At 44.5% G+C, this 26538-nt stretch overlaps 2 protein-coding genes and 1 long non-coding RNA gene across 3 annotated transcripts in view; 2 read left to right on the top strand and 1 right to left on the bottom strand.

Annotated features, from left to right (window-relative positions):
- The window catches only part of nploc4 (NPL4 homolog, ubiquitin recognition factor), a 68516-nt gene extending 67490 nt beyond the window's left edge, over positions 1-1026 (top strand). Inside the window, exon 17 of the mRNA XM_028818326.2 lies at positions 786-1026. Coding sequence (XP_028674159.1) covers positions 786-949 — 164 coding nt within the window. The 3' untranslated portion in view covers positions 950-1026. The remainder of the gene's footprint in view (positions 1-785) is intronic.
- A 1659-nt stretch (positions 1027-2685) lies between these two features.
- Positions 2686-3702, bottom strand: LOC127525880 (uncharacterized). The gene is made up of 3 exons (XR_007933466.1): positions 3591-3702; positions 2891-3481; positions 2686-2834 (listed from the first exon to the last, which is right to left on the bottom strand). It is a non-coding gene; the product is annotated as an uncharacterized LOC127525880 (long non-coding RNA).
- Positions 3703-24445: 20743 nt separating this feature from the next.
- The window catches only part of rnf213b (ring finger protein 213b), a 122975-nt gene continuing 120882 nt past the window's right edge, over positions 24446-26538 (top strand). Inside the window, exon 1 of the mRNA XM_028818325.2 lies at positions 24446-24705. The gene's annotated coding sequence lies outside the window, so the exon portion shown is untranslated. The remainder of the gene's footprint in view (positions 24706-26538) is intronic.

Below are 26538 nucleotides of genomic sequence, written 5' to 3'. Positions count from 1 at the left end.
TGAATCCAAACACAGGGTCATGGGGGTCTGCTGGAGCCAATCCCAGCCAACACAGGGCACAAGTCAGGAACCAATCTCGGGCAGGGTGCCAACCCACCGCAGGTCAATAGATATGTAATATAATCCATATTACTAACCGAGAATGGTAAACCGGATGGCATGGACGCAGGGACACGGCGATGGGACCATGAGATGTACTGCGCAGGCGCGTACAGCGCGCGTCTCATAAACCGCATGCGAAGTCTTATCCACCGTGCACGAAGGAGTCATGGCCCAAAAATGAAAGAGCTCAACTGACGTGAATGAGTAATGAAGCAACAATGCGCCCATAGCTAACGACTAACGACACAGACACACAAATAAGACGACTCTGCGCTGCAGCCCAGATTCAAACGGAAGAGGCTATGGAGGCCCCAAGGATCCATAAAGTATAAATAAATAATAGATATAGATGATACAGAGATGATCAGTGTATGATAATAGTTGTTTAAGACGTGTAAACAATGACAGGTCAGAATGTTTCACAGCAGAAGGATAACAAGAGTGTCAAAATCCTTAAAGGTCAGAATGAGATTTTCAGTTCTTCTCTACCCACACCCTCGTCTTTGCAGGACAGTGGCTCGCATGTATAAAAGTTCTGTTTTTTAAAGGTGGTTGAGGCCGTGTGGAAGATCCCAGGGGGCAGCCTGGTGTTAAGGAGTCTTGACAGCTTGGGGGTAAAAACTTTCCTGCAGCCTGGCAGATTGCAATATTTCTTTTAACTTTTTCTTTTTTTGTTGTTGCAGGTACTGTCAGCGTACCGCCGTCCAGCTTACACGACTACGGTGCCATTGGCGGGACAACGATACCTCCTGCCTCCTCCTCCTCAATGTGGTCTTGCCGCCACTGCACATTCATGAACCAGCCTGGCATAGAGCAATGCGAGATGTGCAGTCTGCCCCGCAGCTAAGTTCCTCAATTGGCCTCGCACCAATCTGACCCCTTTGCTGTCTCCTTCTGGAGAGAGAAAAAAAAAAAAAAAAATCGGCAGGAGTATCGGCTGCAGTGTAATCGTACTGTGGGCTGGGATCGAGCTAATAAGCGACTCCGTGCTCTGCATCGTCATAATACCACCGCCCTCCTCCCCGCAGGCTGTCTTGGAATACAAGTAAATTAATGCAACCGATGTCCAGCAGCTATTAACTTTTTGTAATTGCCGGAGGGTCTTCTCTGGCATGCTTTGCAAACTGAATTTAGAAAATGAAATCTATTTTATATATATTTACAGTATATCTCTCTCTTGCACACGTATATGTACACATATAATGCACATGTAAGTGTGTATGAGTGCACATATATATAAATATATATGTCAAATATATAAACAACCTCGAAAAAGAAGACGCTCTGCAGACTGGAAATTGCTTGGCAGACTTTTTGAATTTGGTGTTTTTAGTGTAGCACTTCTGCTTCTGTCGGAGCTCATTTTGCAAAGCGGGGAGGAGGTGGCATGTTGAGGGTTTTAGCAAAGCAGGACACCATTACGATGTGTCGCAGACACCTTTTGAATTGTGTAGATACACTTCAAGGAATGACGCCATTATTTAAAAGAAATCAAAGCATTTTTAAACGTATTTCATTCTTTCATAGTTCTGTATATTGGGAGTTGAAAAAAGATGTACGTTTTCCTGTTTGCTTAGGTCAGACAGGTGAGCTGGAGTGGAAACAGATTGATTCAGAGGGGCTGCAGAGGCCTTTTCTTTTTTCCTTTGCACACCATCTGCTAACCAGTTGTTCTTTTTTTTTTTTTTTTTTTTGCTGGTTTCATTTTCCATTTCCCGAAATTCAAATCTTTGAATAACTGATGCAGGTTTGACTGTTGAAGCATAATCAGTCCCGATTACTCCCTTGCTATATATAATTTTTTTTTTTGCCTATCACTGTAAACGCATCAGGATTTGGGAGTTACTTTGAGTGGAAAAATAATGATAACTTAGCTTTGAAGCCTAGTGTTCTGTGTTTTTGTGACTCTTTGTTGGAGAGTAGTAGAGCTCAACTGAACCCTCGTCTCGGGTGGCTGTGCTCCACACTTGTGACCTCTGCATACAATGCCGTTGTTTATGAGGTTTTAATCTTTTTTAGGATTACACCTTGAGGAATGTGACAGTGTTAAGAGTGCTAATGTGTTTGTTTTAGTGATCATCAGTTGGGCTTTCTGTTCATTCAAATGGACACATACTGCAATGTCCAGTGTCCTCTGCAGTTGCTCCCCTCCTGTCAAATGTTTCATAATTTAGAGGCCTTTTTGCTATGGCTGCAGCAAAAGGGCTATTTTTGCATTTAATGAAATGTCACAGAAAACAAAATAAGGAAACGTAATGCTGCCTTGTTTCAGTTTGCAGCAGTCCCTTGCTTAAAAACTTGAGCACATCAGTCATATTGCATCTACACAGGACACCCAGACAGTTGTTCGGTTCTGTACGTGTAGGGTTTAGAGCACAGGATCATTTGTCAAGTAACCCACGTTACTCGATACGCTGCCTCGCCACTCCAGATTTTCATTACTCAGATCTCCATTGCTTAAGCACATTTATCTATGAGACTTCAAAGTTCGGACAAAGCCAGCTCACAGGATGGTCGGCACGGCCCGTGGGCTTGGCACTTGATGAAGGAAACTTGTCACGGAGCTTCTTTAGGGAGGAATACTTGAATTCTGCCTCCACAACAGTTAGACGATTGGGTTTTTGTTGGGAATACAGAGTCACTCTTTGGGAGCCATTGAAGACAATCCGCAGACGCTCTAGCCAGCTGCCTTCTGTCTTTCTCTCCATTTCTCTCTCTCTTTCTCTCTCTCTCTCTCTCTCTCTCTCTCTCTCTCTGCTGGCATACCCCCCCCCCCCCACACTCCCACCCCCCCACTCTGGCTTCCAGGATTGGTTGTTTAGTTTGAATTTTTTTTTTTTTTGATTACAGCACTGTCAAGAAATACCTAATAAAATCTAAGGAACTATGGTTTTTATGGGTGTGCTGGTTCTGTCTTGCAATTTTGAAGTGTATAGCCCACGTTCTTGTACCTGTCAGTGGATATTCAATCCAGTTCCTTGTATTTAGCCAGCAGCCACACCACATGCACTTCAGAAGAGGGTCATCCACCTGAAGCTAAGTATTTTCGAGCCTGGCCAGTAATTAGTTGGAAGACCATTTAGTAAAAAGCTTTGGTTGCTGCTGGAAGAGGTGTTGGTGAGGCCAGCAGGGGGCGCTTACTTACCCTGTGGTCTGAATGTGGATCCCAATGCCCCAGTGCAGTGAAGGGGTTCACTGTGCTGTAAAATTGGGCCATCCTCGAATGAGTGTAAAACCGAGGTCCTAACTCTCTGTGGTCATTAAAGAACCCTGGGCATCCTCCATAAAGTGTAGGGTGTATCCCAATGTCCTGGCTAAATTGCCCACCATGGTCTGGTCAAAAACCGAGGTCCTAACTCCCTGTGGTCATTAAAGAACCCTGGGCATCCTCCATAAAGTGTAGGGTGTATCCCAATGTCCTGGCTAAATTGCCCACCATGGTCTGGTCAAAAACCGAGGTCCTAACTCCCTGTGGTCATTAAAGAAACCTGGGCATCCTCCATAAAGTGTAGGGTGTATCCTGATGTCCTGGCTAAATTGCCCACCATGGTCTGGTCAGAAACCGAGGTCCTAACTCCCTGTGGTCATTAAAGAGCCCTGGACATCCTCCATAAAGTGTAGGGTGTATCACGAGGTCCTAACTCCCTGTGGTCATTAAAGAGCCCTGGGCATCCTCCATAAAGTGTAGGGTGTATCCTGATGTCCTGGCTAAATTGCCCACCATGGTCTGGTCAGAAACCAAGGTCCTAACTCCCTGTGGTCATTAAAGAGCCCTGGACATCTTCCATAAAGTGTAGGGTGTATCACGAGGTCCTAACTCCCTGTGGTCATTAAAGAGCCCTGGGCATCCTCCATAAAGTGTAGGGTGTATCCTGATGTCCTGGCTAAATTGCCCACCATGGTCTGGTCAGAAACCGAGGTCCTGACTCCCTGTGGTCATTAAAGAGCCCTGGACATCCTCCATAAAGTGTATGCTGTATCCCGATGTCCTGGCTTTATCGCCCACCACAGTCTGGTCATTCTGGCCCCCTAATTATCCCCTGTGTCTAACTGGCTAACTATCTCTCACCCACTTCACCTAACAGCCAATGTGTGGTGAGCATACTGGCACAAAATGGCTGCCGTCACATCATTCAGGTGGATGCTACACATTAGTTGTGGTTGAAGTGGCTCCCAACTGATTATGAAAAGCACTATATAAATGTAAAGAATTATTATTATTTTATACTCAAAAGGCTTAACTTCGCGTAAAGGTATGGACAGCTACATTAATGCAGATTTACAAGTTAACGTTTAAACTACCAGCCTCCAGGCAATAAACCAAAGTAAACTCAGAAACATCATGGATAATATTGTGTAAGTGTAATAAACCAATCCTAGTCAAAGTAGGAGCTTCACCAGCCTACTCATAGAAATTTAATGAAAATGAGGAACCTTCTTGAAGAGTTGTACCCCTTTTTCACAGATTTGTGCCGCTGAAGATTGTAAACATAGGGAAGTGATGTATAACAAAAAATGAAAGTGAGCACTGTAACAGTGATATGAAGAAAAATAAATTGAATAAATGCATATAGTCCTTTAACAAGTGCACTGGTAAATGCATTTACACTTGTAAAAATTAATACCATATATACTCACGTATAACCCGAAAAACCGATCATAAAATCAGACCCCGACTTGTACGGCCGTTCAAAAATGCAACACTTAATTTAATTTTTTTTACATCTTCTTGCCTCCTCCAATCTCTCATCAGTTTCTCAGACGTATCGAATTTTGTTGCAGCAGCGCAGTTACTAATTTCTTTCGCCACTTCAACGACGTTTAGTTTAAAACCAGCTTCAGTAGATAAGGGATGCTCTTACAATAAAGGTGTGTGAGATACAAAAAACACAAAACAATGCACACGTCGCTTTGGAATAGTTTGGGTATCACTGTGTGGTCACGTAGGCACAATAGAGAGACACACGCAGAGAGAGGTTAGGCGTACGCACTGACAGAGCTCATTGTCACACCAACATACAAAAAAAAAAGGCGTGTGCTCCGCGGTTACTCTGTCACGTGGGTGATAGCACATCATCTCTTGGACCAATAGCGTGAGTTTTCTGCATTCAACTTATACGACCGACATTATATAAAATACCAGAAATTATACGATAAAATCAAGTCCACGAGTATATACAGTAATCACACATAAAGACAGATTCATGTAAACAGACAGGAAAACAAAGTAATGTGAAGCTTATTAACATTAGATGAAGCCCATCAATATCCGCACGCTAATTAACAGTTGAATTGTGTCCAGTTGACAGTGGAGGGAAAGGAAACAAAAACTCGGCAGCATCCCTGGTGAAAGTGAAGCTGGTCAGTTAGAACACACAGTCCCAGTCCTGGAGAACTTGACTAGCTGGCCGTCTGCCCCCTGCTGGTCGTTCTTCAGTCGAGTCTGTGCTAAGCTGTCCAGTCTGATGACAGAATCTTTACATTTGTTGATTCTAAGGCTCCCAAGTGTCTCAGGTGTCTTTTCCGTGGGCAGGAGAACAGCTTGGAAGTAGAGCGGCAGCGCCAAGAAGAGAAACATTATAGAGGTAGGTTAGTAATCGTACTTAATTATTGTATTGCCTAAGTTATTATGCAGATGAGTGTAACAAATATATGTAATATGCACAGCAGATCTAATCTGGGTATGCTGGGCTAAAGTGGCGAGTCGACAGCGTGATTTAAAAACGGAGACCAAAGGGCCTTCTCACATATAAGCAGGCAGCTCACAAAACCTTGGGGCCCTGCAACTGTAACTAGAAATAAAATGTTTATGACTAAATGAGTACTGTATTAGCTGTGCTACCCATTTAAGATGTATTGAAATCTAGGTAATCCACTTAGATCTCAGCATTAACATTTGCAGCGCACCATGCAATGCATGTGTCTCTGTTATATGCCATTGGTATGAGATTTGTAAAAGCAGTGTTAATGTTTATGATGCGCCGTGTGTTGAAATAGTGGATACAGTGCATTTCATTATTAATCTTTTGGATTGACAAACCCAATGCATTTTATTGCTAAAAATGATCGCGATGAGCCATCCGTCAGAATTACAGAGACATAGCAACTAGACGGACACATAGAGACTTTACGTTTTATGAAGGTGGATTTCATTAGTAGGTGATGGATACGAGTTCAAAGTGTAAGAAAAGCCTCCTTGTCATTTCATGAAGCCCTTGGGGGGGGGGAAAAAACAAGCCATGGTGATCCCCGTCGCTTGATGCAAATAATGATCCTGTTTCTGTTTGTTCTAAAACTGGCTTTACAGCTTCGTGTTTAAATGTCATCGTGTTTTCGTTGAAAGCTCCGCCCCACTCATAAATATTGTTGAGTTACCATAGACTGGCAAAACGCAGAGAAAAATTCACAATTGTTTTACAGTATGGTGTGTTTTTATCTACAAGGTGACCGCAGACTGCTGTCTGTCAGTGTTATTCGAGCTCAACACCCCTTATTTGATCAGAATCCATTCACTCGGGATTAGCTGCTTTTACACAGAATTCCAAGCCCTTGAAACATTCGGGGCTAATGCCAAGGCAGGTAGATAGATAGATAGATAGATACTTTATTAATGTACGCAGGCCAGTGCGCCACATTGAACTGTTACCTACACACAGGATTCAAGCCCAGAATGCTGTGATGCACTAACCACTGTGCCCCCATGCTGCCCACCGGCTTATCGTCTTATCTTTATGCTGTGGTGCTTGAGTTTTAGGCCAAATCCCTTCTCCTCCTACTTGATCTGCATGTGGATCTGTCCTTGACATTTTGACATCTCGACGGATGGCCTGATTCGTCAGAAGGACTGCCTGCACAGACTACACATATGCTGCAAATAACACGCCCGTGTGCAAATGGCGGACATAAATGGTGAGACCCCCAGTTGTCCCGGATCACAATCTACCACCATCCCGTGGTGCTGTGGCTGCTGGTCACCAGTGGGCCTGACTGAAGCCCTGCTGTTTCTTCCATCCTTAAAACACCCGTCGTCCTCCAGATCAGATTCTTAGTGTTGGCAAACCTTCTGGCTTTTGAGATTCCCTTAAGCCGAGTTGACCCCACTGGTGGTGTCCCTCTGTCAGGCTCGGGGGTCCAACTTAGCCTCTTAACACCCAATGGATGCCCGAATCCAATCTGCACGTCCATTAAATTCCTTTGGGTCTTTCCGTCATTTGACACCCTTGACCGTTTGCTCTGTGTGATCAGAAGGTGATGGTTAAGGGAACTCTCAGTGGTGAAGAAGGGGCTGCGGAAAAATGAAAGCAATTGGACACCGGGGTGATAATGACACCCTGTGATTGTGGAAACGCTGGGAAATGCAGCCTTCTGGGGTCTTTGTCACTTGTAATCACTGCAGCCTGACCGCAGCCGAGTTCATAAAAGTGACTCATAATATGAAATCATTCAAACACATTTTTACGACGATAAAAAGCTCCCTTCTGGCCAAAACCCCAAACACATTCTCAGCGCTGAACGCTACTGGCGGCTTCACCAGCGCTACTCTGAGGCAGCTCTTCATCCCCTGCGGGTTCCTTAAGTGCCAGAGTATGTTCATGGGGGGATGTCCCATTAGCCCACCCCTGGCTCCTGACTGGCCGAGTCAGACGCTCACCAGGGAGTTCAATTATTGTGGTGTGGCGCCTGCAACTCTTTGAATGTGGGGGCAGATTGAGAAAGGGAGGGCAGCACGGTACAGTTTGCCAGCTTTGATTGTCCCGACGCCCCATCTTGTCCTCGGCTGCCTCCTTCCTAGTGGCCTGCAGATGTGCCCAGGAGTTTTGAGCTGGAACCGTCAAAAGGTTTGCCTGTTCTGCACTGCTTGGCTCGGGGTTAAGCTCTGATCTGCCAAGTCGGCTCCTTCAAAATTAGCTTGGCACCCTTTGTGTTAACGTGTGCTGGACTTCGACACGGGAAATCATTTTCCCATCCAAGAGCCTCTGTTTGGCCATCATCTGTGACACTGTCCCTCCTCCTGGGATCTTCTGCCCATTTCAGATGATCTCTGTCTCATGCTTAACCCATTCGTCACGCTCCTTTTCCATCTTGAGAACTCGGTTGCTTGATCATCTTGGCCCTCCATCTGTCTGGAACATTTAAGAGTCTAAATATGCCTTGTTGTGCGTCTCTGTTCATCCCGTCTGTCACCCACACCCTTTGTTTGGTCTTCTCGTCTGTGCTGTCCTGCCCTCCAAAGAATGAGGTTATTCCCCCTCAATACTGGTGAGGAATTCTTTTAAATAAATGTTCTGTAGTCGTGTGTGTGTTGTAAATCGAAACACGACAACCTTGTGGTGACCTCATATAATTAGAAGCAAAAATAAACAAAGAAAATACTCAATAAACGTGGAGTAGTCTTCAGACTGGAGTTCAGAACAGGACTAACTCCCAAGATGGCTGAACTGCTGGTCTGTGGCTTCCAGGCGGGAAGAGGTGGGTCCAGGAGGGCAGACAGCGGAAGTGACATCAGAGGTGGACTGGCTGTCAGCCTTCTGTTCTGCAGGAGGAGGAAGAGAAGACATTCGCAAACTCCTGGTTCGGAAGGTAACTACCATCACCAGACCCTTAAGCTGTCTTCCAAGTGTGTGTGTGTGTGTATGCACCATGTCACATGGCTCTCTCTCGATCTCATATACCTTGTTATCTATCTTTATGTGTCTCGCTCTGTCATCTCTAATTATCTCTCTCTTGTATGATTCCCTATCCGTCTGTCTGTCTATCAGTTATATAGGACCTTTCAAATCTGTCAAACTTACAAGGCTCAATCTATCATACAATGCCTTATCTATCTATCTTATCCTGCCTACTACGCTAAAATTAAAATATCCTACCTACTCCGCTAAAATTAAAATCTATCTTATCCTGCCTACTATGCTAAATTTAGTCTGTTTATCTTATCCTGCCTACTATGCTAAAATTAATATCTATCATATAGTGCCTTTCATATCTTTCTGTTATATAGGGACTTAGCTTATAATGCTCAATCTGTCATATATTGCCTCTCATATCTACCTATCTGTTATATGGGGCCTTTCACATCTATCTCACAATGTTCAATCTATCATATATTGCTTTTCACGTCTTCCAAGTGTGTGTGTGTGTATGCATCATGTCACACGGCTCTCTCTCGATCTCATCATATTCCTTGTTATCTATCTTTATGTGTCTCGCCCTGTCATATCTAATTATCTCTCTCTTGTATGATTCCCTATCCGTCTGTCTGTCTATCAGTTATATAGGGCCTTTCAAATCTATCAAACTTATAATGCTCAATCTATCATACAGTGCTTTATCTATCTATCTTATCCTGCCTACTACGCTAAATTAAAATCTATCTTAATCTGCCTACTATGCTAAAATTAAAGTCTGTCCTGCCTACTACACTAAAATTAATATCTGTATCATATAGTGCCTTTCATATCTATCTGTTATATAGGGACTTAGCTTATAATGCTCAATCTGTCATATAGTGCCTCTCATATCTATCCATCCATCCATCCATTTTCCAACCCGCTGAATCCGAACACAGGGTCACGGGGGTCTGCTGGAGCCAATCCCAATCGTGCCTTCATATCTGTCTGTCTATATTCTATAGTGCGCTTTGTATCTGTCTAGTATACAAAGTATTTCGAGCCCGTCACGGTTTTGTTATGTTGTAGCTTTATGCTAAAATCATTTAAATTCATTTTCCCCACATTAAGCAACACTTTTAGCTTTACATTTTTTAGATATGTTTGCTAATTTATTAAAAAAAAATTTAAAAAACCTGAACGATCCCATTGAGATGCATGTTTGGAGCCTGTGCTGTGATATTTCAAATCTGGCTGTGGCTCACCCCATTCTGTTGACCGTGACTGAGATGTTCTCACACCTTGTTTGGAGTCCACCTGTGGATTCGGAGATTCCCACTCCTGTCTGCAGAAGGCCCCACCGTTGAGCGTACACCGAGCTGTGAGGTTGGAGTAGATGCCTGCAGAGCACAGACACGGCGTCACTGGGCCGAGTCACAGATCTCCGGAAGGCTACAACAACATTCGAGCAGCACTGAAGGGACCCAGTGGCCGCCGTAGAGGAATTCTTAAATGGAAGCAGGTTGGAACAACATCAAGCCTTCCTAGAGCTGGCCAACCTGAGCAATCATAGGGAGAAGGGCCGTGGTGAGTGAGGTGACCAAAAAGCCGATGGTCACTCAGGGTGAGCTCCAGATAAGCTCTGTGGAGATGGCAGAAACCTCTAAGCAGGACAACCACCACTGCAACGCTCCACAGATCTGGGCTTTAAGGTAGAGCGGCCAAACAGAAACCTCTCAGTAAAAGACGCACGGAAGCCCACTTGGAGTTTGCTGAAAGGTATGTAAAGTCCAATGCATCCAAGATTAGCTTTTTGTCTAGAGGGAGTCCGGCGATGGTGGCAGCAGCTTCATACTGTGTGGGGTTGATTTTCAGTGGCAGATACTGAGAGTCGCAATTGAAGGAAAGTACTGAGGTACATTTAATGATAATCTGCTGTGGACCACACTGGACCTCAGACTGGGCTGAATGTTCACCTTCCAACAGGACAAAGACAACACAAGAGTGAGTGGCGCTGGGGCAACTCCAGGAAATGGTCTTGAGAGGCCCAAGTGGATATGGAACTTGAATTCTTTTGTAGACCAGCAGGGTAAGTCTTCTCCAATCCATTTTATCTTTCCTTCACGATTCAAATCCTCCTTGTTGTCCGTCTCTCTCTCTCTGTCCTTCTCTCCATCACTCTTTGTGTTGTATGCGCACCCCAACACAGGACTTGCCATCTTCAAGTTATGAAAGATCATTTTTCTGAGTTTCAAAGTTCAGATTCTGTCCACCGTACCAAGAAAGGTTCACAGGCAGAAGACCCTGAATGTGATGCCAGTTCATTGCTGGCACAATCCCCAACCACATTCTGTCATACCAGGTCAGTTAGAAAACCAGTCCATGGAGGAGGACACGGATGGTGATGGTGACCAGGCAGGCAGCTGTGCCCAGTGTTCTCCAGCTACAAGCTACCAATGCGATGCACTATGCCAGCATGTCACCCATTAATAATAATTACATGTATATAGCTTATCCACACAGGGAGGAACCGGGAAGCAAACCCACAATCTTCCACAGCAAAGCAGCAGCACTAGCACTGCACCACCTGTGAGGACCCATTGTGATTTCACTCCTTGGACATTTTCTTCTAAACTTGTGGGCAAGTGGTGGGCTTGAAGCATGTGAGTCTCAGAGGACAGCCGATTAGGGGGATGCCATGTGGGGTGGACTTTCCCTTTCATTTGTGTAGCACACCTTCTAATTGTGATCATGAGTTTCATTCTTGAGGCCAAGTGCCTGTGTGTGTGTGTGAGGAGGGCGGAGACGGACTCGGTTTTGGTGAGAGCCCACCAAGTCACACCCATCCCCGCCCCCCTGTAGTATTTGACCACACCCCTTCTGTAGGCGTGGGGGTCGTGAGAGCTATAAAGGAGCCCCCTGTGCATGCAGAGCCCAACTCGGAATTCCTAGGAGCACGAGGGCACCGACTGGGGGGGCACCGGTGTGCGTTTTGAACCTGAGGAGACCTGCTGATTGCTTTGTTGGGTAAGCAGTCATTGATTCAGCATGCTGTAAAGAGCTTGAAGGAGAGATTAGGAATGGCCGCAGCGCCGGGGCGGGCAGGTGAAAAGAGCTGCGCAGGACACTCGAGGCAAACACAAGAAAGGGGGGCCGCCAAACAGATGAGAATGATTTAGGGGGTCCGCGGCGCTGGAATTCCGTGAGCTGCGCAGGATAACAGACGTTAAATCCATCAAAGCGCGTTGCAAAGCCTCCTCACGTCAAACGGCATTAGATCATCGTCCTCCTCTGAAGGGGCTCTGCGTACACCTCCATGGAGATCTCAACTTCTGATGAAGAGCCTTTCACTGCCCAGCTCTCCCGCATCCACTCCTTCATAGCCGTCGACTGTAGTGCTCTTTTCAAATGTCTGTCTACCTGTATATAGCGCCTTTCACTATTAGAAGTCCTTTTCATATTTCTAGCTTTCTGCCCATGTAGTGCCTTTCATACCCCTCTCTGTCTCGGTGCGGGTCTTATCTGGCCGCTTCTAAGAGACAGCAACAGGGGGGTCCGCCGGAGAAGAGCTCGGCATCTGCTCTGCTGATCACGGACTGTGGACCGCCACACGGGTCTGCTTCTGGGGCTTTGTGTGCCTGCTTTTGGGAGCACCGATGAGGGGGCCTGGCCCTGTGCAGACCGCAGCCAGTTAGGCACAGCGAGAGGAGGACGTAGGGAGCGAAACTGAGGAGAGACGGAGGAGGGAGAGAGAGATAGATAGATAGATAGATAGATAGTGGAGCATCTCTGTCTGTCTGTCTGTCAGAGCGATACATCTACTTTATATGGCGGCTACGGCCAGCGACCTGTCTAGTATGTACTGTAGTGCCACATCACATCTCTCTATCTCTTTATATAATTAGTTTACTGTCAAATAATGCAAAGAGAACGCGACACGTGTTTCGCCCTCATTTGGGCTCATCAGGCGTACAAACTCAACTGCACCCCAGTAAACTATAAAACATCCAATAATCTGCTTCTCACAACTCAAGAGGGCACACCGACCACAAGCCTTACCTGGTGGCTGACCACCCACACAATTCAGGTCGGACTCAGACTACGAATACAACGAATATAATATAATATATGGTAGCATCTTCTGTATTTATGTGTGTTGCGTAAGTGTCTTCACTATCTTTAATCTGTTATGGAGTGTCTTACAAATATATATATATATACATCTTCTTTATAACACCTTTTAAGTTTATCTTATTACTTTACAGTATAGTCTATCTATAATACTCTTCTAAGCTGTAAATCTATTTTATATAGTGCCATTTTCTTATATATTGTATCTTTTATATTTATAGAGTTTTCTTACATAGTGTATTTCAGTAGCTTAAGTCTCGTATAGAGTGCCTTTTAAATACATAGGTCTCCACTATAATACTGTACTGTCTATCTATGTAATCCTGCCAACTACACTAAATTATCTATCTATCATCTGTCTATCTGTGTAACTATCTTTGTATCTGACTTTCAAAACTATAAATCTATTTCATTCAAGTGGCTTTCTACATATTCATTATACAGCGTCATTCAATTCTATTACCCATAGTATATTTAATATCCATTTTTCTATAGTGTCTCATTTTCTTTAGTGTGTTATGTGTTTCCTTTAAACTATATACATTCACTTTATAACGCCTTTTAAATGTATCTGCTCATCTTATATAGCACCTTTCATTTTCTCTTTATCATTGCACAGTGCTTCTCACCACCATACATCTGTTTTATAGAGAGACTGTAGCTATTTATCTATTATTACAGTGCCATTCAAGTCTATCATAAATCCATCCATCCATCCATTTTCCAACCCGCTGAATCCGAACACAGGGTCATGGGGGTCTGCTGGAGCCAATCCCAGCCATCACAGGGCACAAGGCAGGAACCAAACCTGGACAGGGTGCCAACCCACCGCAGGACACACACAAACACACCAAGCACACACACGGGCCAATTTAGAATCGCCAATGCACCTAACCAGCATGTCTTTGGACTGTGGGAGGAAACCCACGCAGACACGGGGAGAACATGCAAACTCCACGCAGGGAGGACCTGGGAAGCGAACCCAGGTCCCCAGGTCTCCCAACTGCGTGGCAGCAGCGCTACCCACTGCGCCTCTGTGCCGCCCTCTATCATAAATAGTACCTGTAATATGTAGATCCATCTTATATTATGTCTTTCACTATCTTTATCTTTAATTATATTGTGTTTTTCACAACTAGAAATCTATTTTATATAGTGCCTATGGCTATCTACCTATCTAAGTGTCATTAAAGTTCATATATCATATATAGTATCTTTTATATCAGTAGATTTATGTTACATAGTGTATTTCACTGTCTTTGGTTTGTTGTAGAGTGCTGTTCAAATATATAGCTCTTCATTATATCACTTTTTAAATGTATCTACCCATCCTACACATCTATTAGATTAGGTAGATGTGAAAGACACTATATATCTGTTTACTTTTCAAAACTATAAATCTATTTTATCTATATTTTATATAGTGCTGATGACTATCTATTATACAGTGTTATCAATTCTATTACATATAGTATATATAGATCTATTTTATAGAATGTCTTTCACTCTCTGTTATGTATTGCCGTTCAAATACACACATCTTCTTCAGAACACCTTTTAAGTGTATCTGCTCATCTTATATAGCACCTTTCACTTTCTCCCTGTCTATCATTATATAGCACCTTTCACTTTCTCCCTGTCTATCATTATATAGCACCTTTCACAGCCATCTATCTGGTTTATACCTATAAGTGCCTATTTATCTATTTATATAGTGCCATTCAAGTCTGCCATACATATTATCTTTAATATTTCTTATAGATCCACCTTATAAAGTGTTTTCCCACTATATTTGATCTGTTATATAGTGCCTTTCAAACATATGGGTCTCCGTTATAACACCTTTTAAATGTATCTACCCACCTGATAAAATGCCTTTCACTTTCTGTCTGTCTATCGATTATTATATAGCGCTCGTCACAGCTGTCTTTTATAGCCATAGATCTCTCTCTTATGGTGTCTTTCACGATCTTTGATTTGTTATACAGTGCAGTTCAAATACTGTATTGGTCTCCTTTATAATGGCTTTTAAATTCCGCTGCCCATCTTAACCTTTCACTCTTTCTCTTTCTCTTTCTCTCTCTCTCTATCTGTCTATCTACCCTGATGACTCCTCTGTCTTTATTTCCAGGAAAGAAGAAGACGAAGATGCGGACTCTCGCTTTACTGCTGCTGCTGGTCACGATTTGTGCAGCGGGGAAGAAGAAGCGCCAGCAGTCGGAGTGGGACTTCAGAAGTGAAGGTACATCGGGGAGGTGAATGGAGGGATGTGCGCATTTCTATCCGATGGGACAGTTTTGAGATATATAGATACAGTATATACAGTACATATATACATATACTAGCAAAATACCCGCGCTTCGCAGCGGAGACGTAGTGTGTTAAAGGAGTTGTGAAAAAGAAAAGGAAACATTTAAAAATAACGTAACATGAGTGTCCATGTCATTGTCGTCGGCTTATTTTAGTATTGAGAGTGAATCTGATGATTGTAAAGAGTTTAATTTATGATTTTAAATGTGTATGAGAAATAAATGCACATTTTTAGGCAGGGAGCCAACCATGTGGTAGGTGCGCGGATCTGCAGCCGTGCGGAGAAAGGAAGGGGGGGGGGGGCAGCCATGAAATAAATCCTCTATTAACGGAAATAAGGAACGGAACCGCCATAAGGAGAGGTCAGTTCCGAAAGTTCCTTACGGCATACGGCGAGAACTGCCAAAAAGAAAGTTCGTTACAGGGCACGGGGCGAAATGAAACATACGTACCGTTTGTAAGTACAGTGTAAAGGATGAGCATTAGGCTTCCTACGTATATTGGAAGTCGCAGAAATAGTGAGGAGGGGTTTCTCCTGTCTGTATATACAGTTTAGGGGGTACACACCCGTTTCCCCCCCTTGGGTATTACAATAGGACATGAAACCTACCTAACTTTTGTAAGTACCCTGCAAGGAATGAGCACGCGAAACTTCAGCTTCCCACCTATATGGAAAGTGGGAGAGTCAGTGAGGGCTTTGCCTTTAATAAATGTGTAGCGGTAGAGATGGTTAAGGGCCAGACGTGATGTCGAAGGTGGTGAAGCTGAGAAGCGGCGTTAGCGTGCAGCGCCATCCTGTGGACTGCTGACGAATCGCCACCACCAGCGCCTTGACGGTGCGCGTGCCCGACACCCTTCAGATTGATTTTTTTTTCCAACATCTCGACGGCTGACATTTTTATTTTTCTGTCCTCCCTGGCCATCTGACCACAGCATCAGACATACCATTAATAATCATTTCAGACATAAAATGTTAGCAATCTTATCCATAATTAGGGACCATTTCTATTTAGTTACTTGTTTATTTGCATTCTGTAAGATTGTATTTATTTATTCAGTTTTATTTAACTTAATTATTTATCCCCAAAAGCATTTTAAATTGCATATTTTGTACAAAATTTTTTAGAAATAAATGTTGTTGCGGGTGGTGCAGTGGTAGCGCTGCTGCCTCTCAGTTAGAAGACCTGGGTTCGCTTCCCAGGTCCTCCCTGCGTGGAGTTTGCATGTTCTCCCCGTGTCTGCGAGGGTTTCCTCCAGGTGCTCCGGTTTCCTCCCACAGTCCAAAGACATGCAGGTTAGGTGGATTGGTGATCCTAAATTGGCCCTAGTGTGGGTGTGTGTGTGTGGGTGTGTTTGTGTGTGTCCTGCGGTGGGTTGGCACCCTGCCCGGGATTGGTTCCTACCTTGTGCCCTGTGTTGGCTGGGATTGGCTCCAGCAGACCACCGTGACCCTGTGTTCGGATTCAGCGGGATGGATGGATGGATGTTGTTGTTGCTCCTGGAGTGCCATACTGGCTACTGGCTTTTCATATTTTTTTTTAATTAGAATTCAGTTATTGCTGATCATATGTCTTTAATCTTAATTGACCATCTTGTTAAGATTCCGTGTTGTTAACTGTTTCTCTTTTTCTTTACCAACTGTGAACATAAACAAAAAAAAAAAGGAAAAAATGCAATATTAGAAATTTACAGGAGACTGAGCCAAACAGGGCTCCGTTTTTCAATGAAGGCTTTAGTAGGAGTAACAGCTGAGTCGGAGACCCCCAGTGCATGGCTGCTGGTTTTTTTCTCACTTTTCTGTGTTTTTCACTTTTGTGCCCGTCGTTGCTCGTCTGCAGCAGAGAAAGTCAACATGAGGGGCTGTGCCAACCTCACCACGGTGCTGGATAACTGGAAGTTTGCCATCATGACGCAGGTGAAGGACCTCCTGTTGAACGACCACAGCTCTGTGCTGCCCGAGTACGGACGGTGAGTCTCCTCAGCTTACAAACGTTTGTGTCCTTGCAGTGAGCCCGTCCACGTCTTCTGATGTGTCCATCTGTGAGCCCCCAGTTGTGTGTGGTGACCACTCTCTGATGTGTGACAACTGAGACTGAGGGGGCTGCTAGTCAGCTTTTTTTTTATGCTGAGATGCTCCAGTTTCTCAGTTTGTCGTATTTTGCAATTCTCATCTTTACTTTTATGACTGTCTGCTGACAGGCACTGTGCTCACCGCTGACTGTTGATCAGCAAATCAGCTAACATGGCTGGACACTAACTGTAAAAAAATAAATAGGAATATAAATAGCATAGAAAGGCACTATATACTGGAAAAGAGTGTGGGCATCATAGGAAATATCAGGGGTCTCCAACTCCAGTCCTGGAGAGCTACTGTGGCTGCAGGTTTTCATTCTAACCCTTTTCTTAATTAGTGAGCAGATTCCCGAATGGAGTGAGGCGCCCCCTTTATGGCACATCCAGATGTGCTCCAGCTGCTCCCTGATGATCTTCTGGCAGCACTTCCTGGTGTGGTGGCAGTGCTGCAGTCCTTGGCTCGGGAACCATCCAGGCGCCCCCTGGTGGTGGACACGGACCCCCACAGGGATGAGCTTCCCAGCTCTGTATCCATGGCCCTGATGGAATCCAGTGGGGCTGCCCTCTTGCATCCAGGGGGATATATTGGTCCTCTCCCAGTCCTTCCTTGTTCCAGGCATCCCAGTGGGGCAAGGTCCCTGGTCATCTGTCACAATATCTATCTACAGTGCGTCCAGAAAGTATTCACAGCGCATCACTTTTTCCACATTTTGTTATCTTACAGCCTTATTCCAAAATGGATTAAATTCATTTTTTCCCTCAGAATTCTGCACACAACACCCCATAATGACAATGTGAAAAAAGTTTACTTGAGGTTCTTGCAAATTTATTAAAAATAAAAAAACTGAGAAATCACATGTACATAAGTATTCACAGCCTTTGCTCAATACTTTGTCGATGCACCTTTGGCAGCAATTCCAGCCTCAAGTCTTGTTGAATATGATGCCACAAGCTTGGCACATCTATCCTTGGCCAGTTTCGCCCATTCCTCTTTGCAGCACCTCTCAAGCTCCATCAGGTTGGATGGGAAGCGTCGGTGCACAGCCATTTTAAGATCTCTCCAGAGATGTTCAATCAGATTCAAGTCTGGGCTCTTGCTGGGCCACTCAAGGACATTCACAGAGTTGTCCTGAAGCCACTCCTTTGATATCTTGGCTGTGTGCTTAGGGTCGTTGTCCTGCTGAAAGATGAACCGTCACCCCAGTCTGAGGTCAAGAGCGCTCTGGAGCAGGTTTTCATCTAGGATGTCTCTGTACATTGCTGCAGTCATCTTTCCCTTTATCCTGACTAGTCTCCCAGTTCCCCACAGCATGATGCTGCCACCACCATGCTTCACTGTAGGGATGGTATTGGCCTGGTGATGAGCGGTGCCTGGTTTCCTCCAAACGTGACGCCTGGCATTCACACCAAAGAGTTCAATCTTTGTCTCATCAGACCAGAGAATTTTCTTTCTCATGGTCTGAGAGTCCTTCAGGTGCCTTTTGGCAAACTCCGGGTGGGCTGCCATGTGCCTTTTACTAAGGAGTGGCTTCCGTCTGGCCACTCTACCATACAGGCCTGATTGGTGGTTTGCTGCAGAGATGGTTGTCCTTCTGGAAGGTTCTCCTCTCTCCACAGAGGACCTCTGGAGCTCTGACAGAGTGACCATCAGGTTCTTGGTCACCTCCCTGACTAAGGCCCTTCTCCCCCGATCGCTCGGTTTAGATGGCCGGCCAGCTCTAGGAAGAGTCCTGGTGGTTTCGAACTTCTTCCACTTACAGATGATGGAGGCCACTGTGCTCACTGGGACCTTCAAAGCAGCAGAAATTTTTCTGTAACCTTCCCCAGATTTGTGTCTCGAGACAATCCTGTCTCAGAGGTCTACAGACAATTCCTTTGACTTCATGCTTGGTTTGTGCTCTGACATGAACTGTCAACTGTGGGACCTTCTATAGACAGGTGTGTGCCTTTCCAAATCATGTCCAGTCAACTGAATTTACCACAGGTGGACTCCAATGAAGCTGCAGAAACATCTCAAGGATGATCAGGGGAAACAGGATGAACCTGAGCTCAATTTGGAGCTTCATGGCAAAGGCTGTGAATACTTATGTACATGTGCTTTCTCAATTTGTTTATTTTTAATAAATTTGCAAAAATCTCAAGTAAACTTTTTTCACGTTGTCATTATGGGGTGTTGTGTGTAGAATTCTGAGGAAAAAAATGAATTTAATCCATTTTGGAATAAGGCTGTAAGATAACAAAATGTGGAAAAAGTGATGCGCTGTGAATACTTTCCGGATGCACTGTAGATAGATAGATATACCCTGTACTGTATATATAATATGGGGGTGTGTGTGTGTACCCAATACCTTCCTAAACACCCTTTGACTGATGTTAACTGGCACAGTTGCACTGTAAGACCCCCCAGACATTACTGGCTGATTTTGAACCTGGGGGTCCTAGTAGGTTGTGGTGTTTTGTTTTTTTTACACACCACTGCCATCTGCTGGCTCACAGTAAGTCCAACATCCAGACAGCCACACCATCAGGTTTCCACTCCTAAGTTTTTCTTTTCTCCTGAATTCTGTTTTGTTTTTTGTTTTGTTTTTTCCTCCATCATAATCGTTTATTTCTTTTAGCACAATATCTGAGCTACAATTTCTTGCGTTTCCTCTGATGGGAACTTCTCTAACCCGTTCTGTCTTACTGTCCGGCAGGATTACGTCCCTGTCAGAAGCACTTGGAGACCTCTATAAAGAGTTCAATGCCCTGAAGGAGCGGCTAGGAGATCTGACCACAAAGTTTGATGGGATTGAGGGCTTTGTCGATGAGATGAAGGCGAGAAGAAGTTCCACTCTTTCAAGGCAGCCCCAACCCAATATAGTTGGCCAAAACACTCCCAGTGGGGCCAGGCCAGAATCTTCCCAACGAGTTAAGGTGGTTCGGAAAGCGAAAAAGCCTTCTGAGACCACCCAGAAGTAAAAGGAAATGGAAAGAAACCGCAAACATGTATTATGTGTTGGTATTTTCTCTCTTGCTTAAATTGCAACTTACAAGCACCAATTGAGCAGGCACACTCCCTGAACGAGACCAAACCTTATCGAGGGGAGCCAGAAGTGACCACTGGCTGCTTCAGGTTGGGGTCCCAGCTTTTATTCTCTTTTCTTTCATTCTTCTCGATTCTTCTGTCTCCTGTGTCCCCTTGGAGAAAGTCTGTCCCACCTTCCACCCGGACCCCCTGCTTGGGTTAATATTGTCATCTGGGAGGCGGAGCTTCCATATGGCCCATCCTATCTCCTTCTACGGGGGCGGGGACAGCGCTGGGCTGGGAAGAACACAAAACGTCTTCCTCTAAACACCGTCCAGTAGGCAAGGGGGCTCCGCTCAGACGAGTCCGCATCAGCACTCCGGTGGTATTTTGGGGTTTTTGCTTTGTCATTTTTCTGTAGATGAGTTTTAACTGAATGCTCGTAGGTACGGCAGATTGAAAACAAAACTCAAACACTAGTGATTTTAAGAAAAACGTGTGAAGATTGGATATACAGTAACTGCTTAAAGGAATCCACAGTTTCTTAAACACTTTTCGGCAGATTTGTTTTTTAATCTCATTTTATCCACATCTCACGGAAGGTGGTCCCAAATGAAATGAACCCTAAAAGGCTTTGCTTCATTTTCAGGTTCAGAACATCTACTTTGTCACTTTATTGAAACGTCTGAGGCGTACAGCTTTTTGGACACTAGTGGCCGCCATTAATGACTAAAGTATTCATTTATGGAACTCCATTCCCAACCCAAGATGATCAATGCCGAGCTGGAGACTCCTCTTCCAGCCAGCAGGGGGCGCAAATCGGGACCAAACCCTGCAAAGGAAGAGCGGGCAAATCACACGTCCACACTCCCGTATCCCTGGCCGATTATCCTGACAGCAGAGATGTTTGGACTGTGGGAAGAGGCCTACGTGACCACAGGGAGACCCTGCAAGGTCCACACAGAATAGTAACTGGGGTTAAGACTAAGATCAAGGAGAACCTTGTTATGTCAACACGGGAAACGAAACAAAGTACCGAATAAGATAAGAACAATAAATACTCGCTCAAACATACGAGGTGTTACAGTTCAAACCCACTCACCTAAAAGGGGGGCCGTTAATTATCTGCACTTATAAATCCAAAGCACACGATGCATCTCTGCAGACACACGAGGACTGGGGGGGGGCACACTGACTGTCGCTGTCCACTGTGTGATGACGATGCTCTGCTACCTTTAGAACGCACAGACACAACACATGGTACTGACTACAAATCTTTATGATTTTTTTTTCTGTTATATTGTATTTATAAGTCATTTTCTTACTAATATTCAGGCTGTTCATTGCCTTGTTACTACTTGTTAGAGCTGTTACCACTATGTTTAATGACTGTATATTCATAAAAATAAAAAAATGTATATAATCTTGGTCTCTGGTTCACTTAAATCCATCACCCACAAAACTTGCAGTTCATATACATTGTTGTGAAAAAATATCTGCTGCCATTTTGATTTTCGCTTTTGCAAATTGTTAACACTGCGTGTTTATTAGGCCTTCAACCCAAATCAAACAGAAGAATAAAGGGTGAGAAAAAATGATATACTGTATATATAAATATATTTACTGTGCGTGTATATCTCTCTATTATATAAAAAAATCTTGGGACGAGACTTTTTCAGAGACATGATTTCACGTCATCAATGATACAATTATTTTAACTTATTTTATTATCATTACATCTTGCCTGAAGAAGGGGCCTGAGTTGCCTTGAAAGCCTGCAATATTGTAATCTTTTTAGTTAGCCAATAAAAGGGGTCATTTTTCTTGGCTTTTCTCTAAAGACAGAGTTGATATTCGTGTTTATCCAAAAGCACAGCACGATACGCTGCAAGCGGCAGATCCAGGAAATGACGAGCATGTAGGGCCTGCAGGGGGCTGGCAGCGAAGCGAGCAGGGGGCACAGCCCCCTAGTATGAGATATAGATTTGTATATACAGTGGAACTTCAGTTCACGACCATAATTCGTTCCAAAACTCTGGTCGTAAACCGATTTGGTCGTGAACCGAAGCAATTTCCCTCATAGAATTGTATGTAAATACAATTAATCCGTTCCAGACCACACGAACTGTATGTAAATGTATATGTAAATGTATGTGAATTTCCCCTTGGGATTAATAAAGTATCTATCTATCTATATATATATTTTTAATTTTTAAGCACAAATATAGTTAATTATACCATAGAATGCACAGCGTAATAGTAAACTAAATGTAGGCTAAAAACATTGAATAACGCTGAGAAAACCTTGAACAACAGGGAAAACTAACACTGCAATAGTTCACGCTATAGTGCTAGGAACCGCTCGCTAAAAACACATTTTTTTAATGAGTTTTAAGCACAGGGGAAAAAATGAACATTTGAAAAATCCATAATTTAATAAACCACCAAGAAAAGTAACATTGCAACAATGCAGGCTACGAACGGATCACTGTAAACAACTGAAAACAAAAACAAGCCTTCTCTACCTTATGCGTCCCTCCCTCTCTGGCGCTGCCTGTGTGTGTGTGTCTCTCTTTTGCAAGCCTGGAGCGCCTGTGTGTCTCTCTAGCGCGCTCCTGTGTGTGTGCGCGCCTCTCTCTCGCGCGCTCCTGCGCTGCCTGTGTGTGTGCACGGCTCTCTCGTGCGCCTGTGTGTGTGCGCGCCTCTCTCACGCGCCTGTGTGTCTCTCTAGCGCGCTGCCTGTGTGTGTGCGCGCGCGCCTCTCTCGCGCGCTGCCTGTGTGTGTGCACGGCTCTCTCGTGCGCCTGTGTGTGTGCGCGCCTCTCTCGCGCGCCTGTGTGTCTCTCTCGCGCTCCTGTGTGTGTGCGCGCGCCTCTCTCTCGCGCGCTCCTGCGCTGCCTGTGTGTGCGCACGGCTCTCTCTCTTGCTCGCTGCACAGGAAATGCACAGGGAGAGACTGAACATGTACAAACCGAAAGGGAACCTGGCCTGTTCGTATACCGAGTGTGTGGTCATGAGCCAATGCAAAAGTTTGACGAGCTTTTTGGTCGTAAACCGATTTGTAGTGTACCGAGACGTTCGTGCACAGAGGTTCCACTGTATATAATAAATAAATAAACATCCAACAATTAGTGTTAAAGGAAACCCAACACCTACTAAAACCATAATAGCCCCCTTAAACTTATTAACTAGAGGTTCCACCCTTAGCTGCAAAGGCTGTAACCACATGCATCCTATGTATTAATAACAGCCTGTAGCGTCCCGACCACGTTGCAGCCCCTGGCCGGAGTGACTATTTGGTCTATCGAGGAATGGTGGAGGACTGACATCCTGTGGTGGTATGGTAGACGGGAAAGGGGCGGCACCCTGAACGAAGGGGCGGGGTCAGAGATTTTTCTGGATGGTTCGAGAGAGAGAGGGCTGTGGGTAGTGTACAGTAGGTGCTGATGCATGTGAAATCAGCGGTTTCGTTGTTTTTTTTTTCTTTGGGGGTTCGTTATTGGCGTCTCTCGGGGTAATAACAATGAGAGATTCATAGACGACTGTAAATAGTCCATGTTCAAAGTCGTTCGTTTTAGCTTTTACAAACGTGTATTTTTTCTTCTTTTATTCACTGTCCCAGTAAACTGTTCTGCGATCCCTTCTTTGTCCTTCTGTGTTTCTTCTTTTTCGAACCTGACACGTTGAGGTCGCTACAATACTAATAGCATTTAATTATATATATATATATATATAGAAAACTTTTCCCATACTCAAAGTACTAAAAACAGTAGCTGCTAAAATAATAACAGTAAAGAACTGCCCCTGTATTCTCCTTGAGTCCATGGCTTTATTTACAGTATTCGCACTGATAGGAGCTTGTTGTGCTGTAACATTAATTCCTTTTTAAAGCGCTTCATCATGGTTCAAAGTGCGCAACACGCCATATCACAAGGCTTTCTGATAACGCTGACTCGATTACCTGGCACCTTCTTGGGCATCTTGCCGACTTCATACGGAGTCTGTGCTCTGCGATTCATTCCGTATCCCTGTCACTAGGAGGTTGGCGTTGGAGTAAGCGGACCAATCACAGCAGAGGATCGCCTTCCGTAAACACAAAGAAGTTTCCGCACACGCGCGGGTCTGAAGAAACGAAACTTACAGCTGCTGACAGCTGCCAGGCTCGGCTCCCAGGCACCGTGTATAAACTCTCGGACAAAACTACAGCGTTAACATGTTCTTTGAGAGTTTTATGAGCTCTTTACATGTTCCTAATCAGCACTATATTTAAAAAACCAAAGCTAACACCTTCAGTACCTTGATAGTTAATCTGGGAATTGTTTCAAAGCATTGAAAGAAAAAAGAAAATCGAAAAGAGGGATGCCTTTTTATTGACGCTCCCTATAAAATCAATCCCCCGCTGGTCAGGTCGCCTAGCCTGACAGTCAACGGCGTGCAAGAAGTACAGGGAGGCAACCCAACTTCCGAGCTTCAGTGGTATGTGGTGCATTTTATATGTATTTTTCTTTGTTTTAAAATAAATGTCAGTAATGATTCTTGGAATATTTATTGCATGTATTTTCTCCTCTTTAAACTAAATATTCGGATGTTTAATTCATACTTTTGACGCAGTTCCTTTAAATAGTGCATACTGCTACAGAGCGCATTAAGTGAGTCATTAACATTAGTAACTACAGGTAAAGGTAGTTTTCATCAGTTGCCATAAGCTGAAATAAAACTAAGTGAAACCTAAAATAATACAAAAGTAAAGCTCAAGCGTTGAAAAGCAGTCTGGTATAAGAGTGTCACTTTAACACTCAAACGAGGTAAAAAGCCAGTAGACCTTAAGGGGCAGCGCAGTTACTTTGTTGCTGGTTTAATTTATTTGTGTTTATTCATGTGAAATCCTCATTTCTATTGTGTTATGAATGCATTAACAACACAAAATTCAATGTCATAGAAATGAAGCTGATGTGTGTTATTAGTACACTGAAGACCGATGTGAAAGTAACAAAGAAAGGCAAGTTAAGAAATTGAAAGTGAAACTGAAGTAGTTGTTAGCTCCGATTTAAATGTTGCCATTGATTTATGGGAGAGTTTGCCAGGATTATGAATTGTGATAAGTGTCTCTCTTCACCAGTTTATGTTGTGTGCCTTAATGTTCTGGAATCAGGACAGGTTGGGTGTATGCCCTGGTAGAGCACATTGCCGAGCCAACCATATGACAAAGCAGCTCGGGATCTCAGTTGGCAACCCCCAAGACAGACACACAGTCCAGTCCCACCCTCCAGAAATGACCCTCTGTCTGCTGCAGCCAGGTGTTACATGGGCATCCCCTTGGCCTCGTCCAACAATGAGGATCCTGCATGCCGGACCACCTTGGGGAATCGTGCCACATGTCCATAGTGCCGTAACTGACACTCCCTCACAATGCAGACAATGTGCCTCGGACTCCGTGAACACCTGCTCATTCGACACAAAGTCAAACCAGTCTCCGAAGAGACACAGTACCGAAGGAGTCCAGTCTTCGTCTCAGGTCACTGGATAGCGTCCATGTCTCTCAACCAGATAGCAAGACAGGAAGCACCAGGACTCTAAAGACTTGAACCTTTGCCCTTTAGCAGAGATATCGGGAGCGCCACACACCCCTTTACAACGACCTCATGACCCCCCATGCTCTCCCAATCCATTTACTGACTTTATAGGAAGAGCCACTAGAGACATGAATGTCACTGCCTAGGTAAGAGAACCTCTCGATGTGGTCGACGCTCTCTCTGCAGACAGACACCCTGCCGATGGCCGAGCCCAAGAGGTCATTAAAGCACTGGACCTTAGTTTTTATCAGGACACTCAGACTCCTCACTCAGTCCCTCAAGAACCCTGATCAGAGCCCCCATTTACTCTGTGAAGATCACAGCATCATCAGCTAAGTCAAGATCATTGAATCTTTCTTCACTAACAGATGCCCCTCAGCCGCTGGACTCCACAGCCCTGCCCAAGTCCATGCAAGCATTGAACAGAGTAGGAGCAGAACAGATCACTGACAGACCCCAGAATCAAATGGGAAAAACGCAGAGGTTCTGCCTCCACTCTGCACAGCACCTACAGTAACAGTGTACAGGCCGGCCATGATATCTCCAGCAACTTTGGGGGGATCCCACAAAGTCTCAGGATGGCCTACAGGGAAGCTCGATCAACTGAGTCAAACGCTTTATGAAAATCAACAGAGGCTGCACAGAAACTCTGCTGATATTCGCGTTTGCACTCGAAGAGAACTCTCAGTGCCAGGATATGGTGAAGGGTAGACTTCATAGGCATAAAACCAGATGG

Source organism: Erpetoichthys calabaricus, chromosome 14 (assembly GCF_900747795.2).
Source record: "Erpetoichthys calabaricus chromosome 14, fErpCal1.3, whole genome shotgun sequence".
Classification (NCBI taxonomy): domain Eukaryota; kingdom Metazoa; phylum Chordata; class Cladistia; order Polypteriformes; family Polypteridae; genus Erpetoichthys; species Erpetoichthys calabaricus.
Note: the sequence above shows the minus strand (reverse complement) of the source record. Positions and strands in the feature narration are given on the sequence as shown.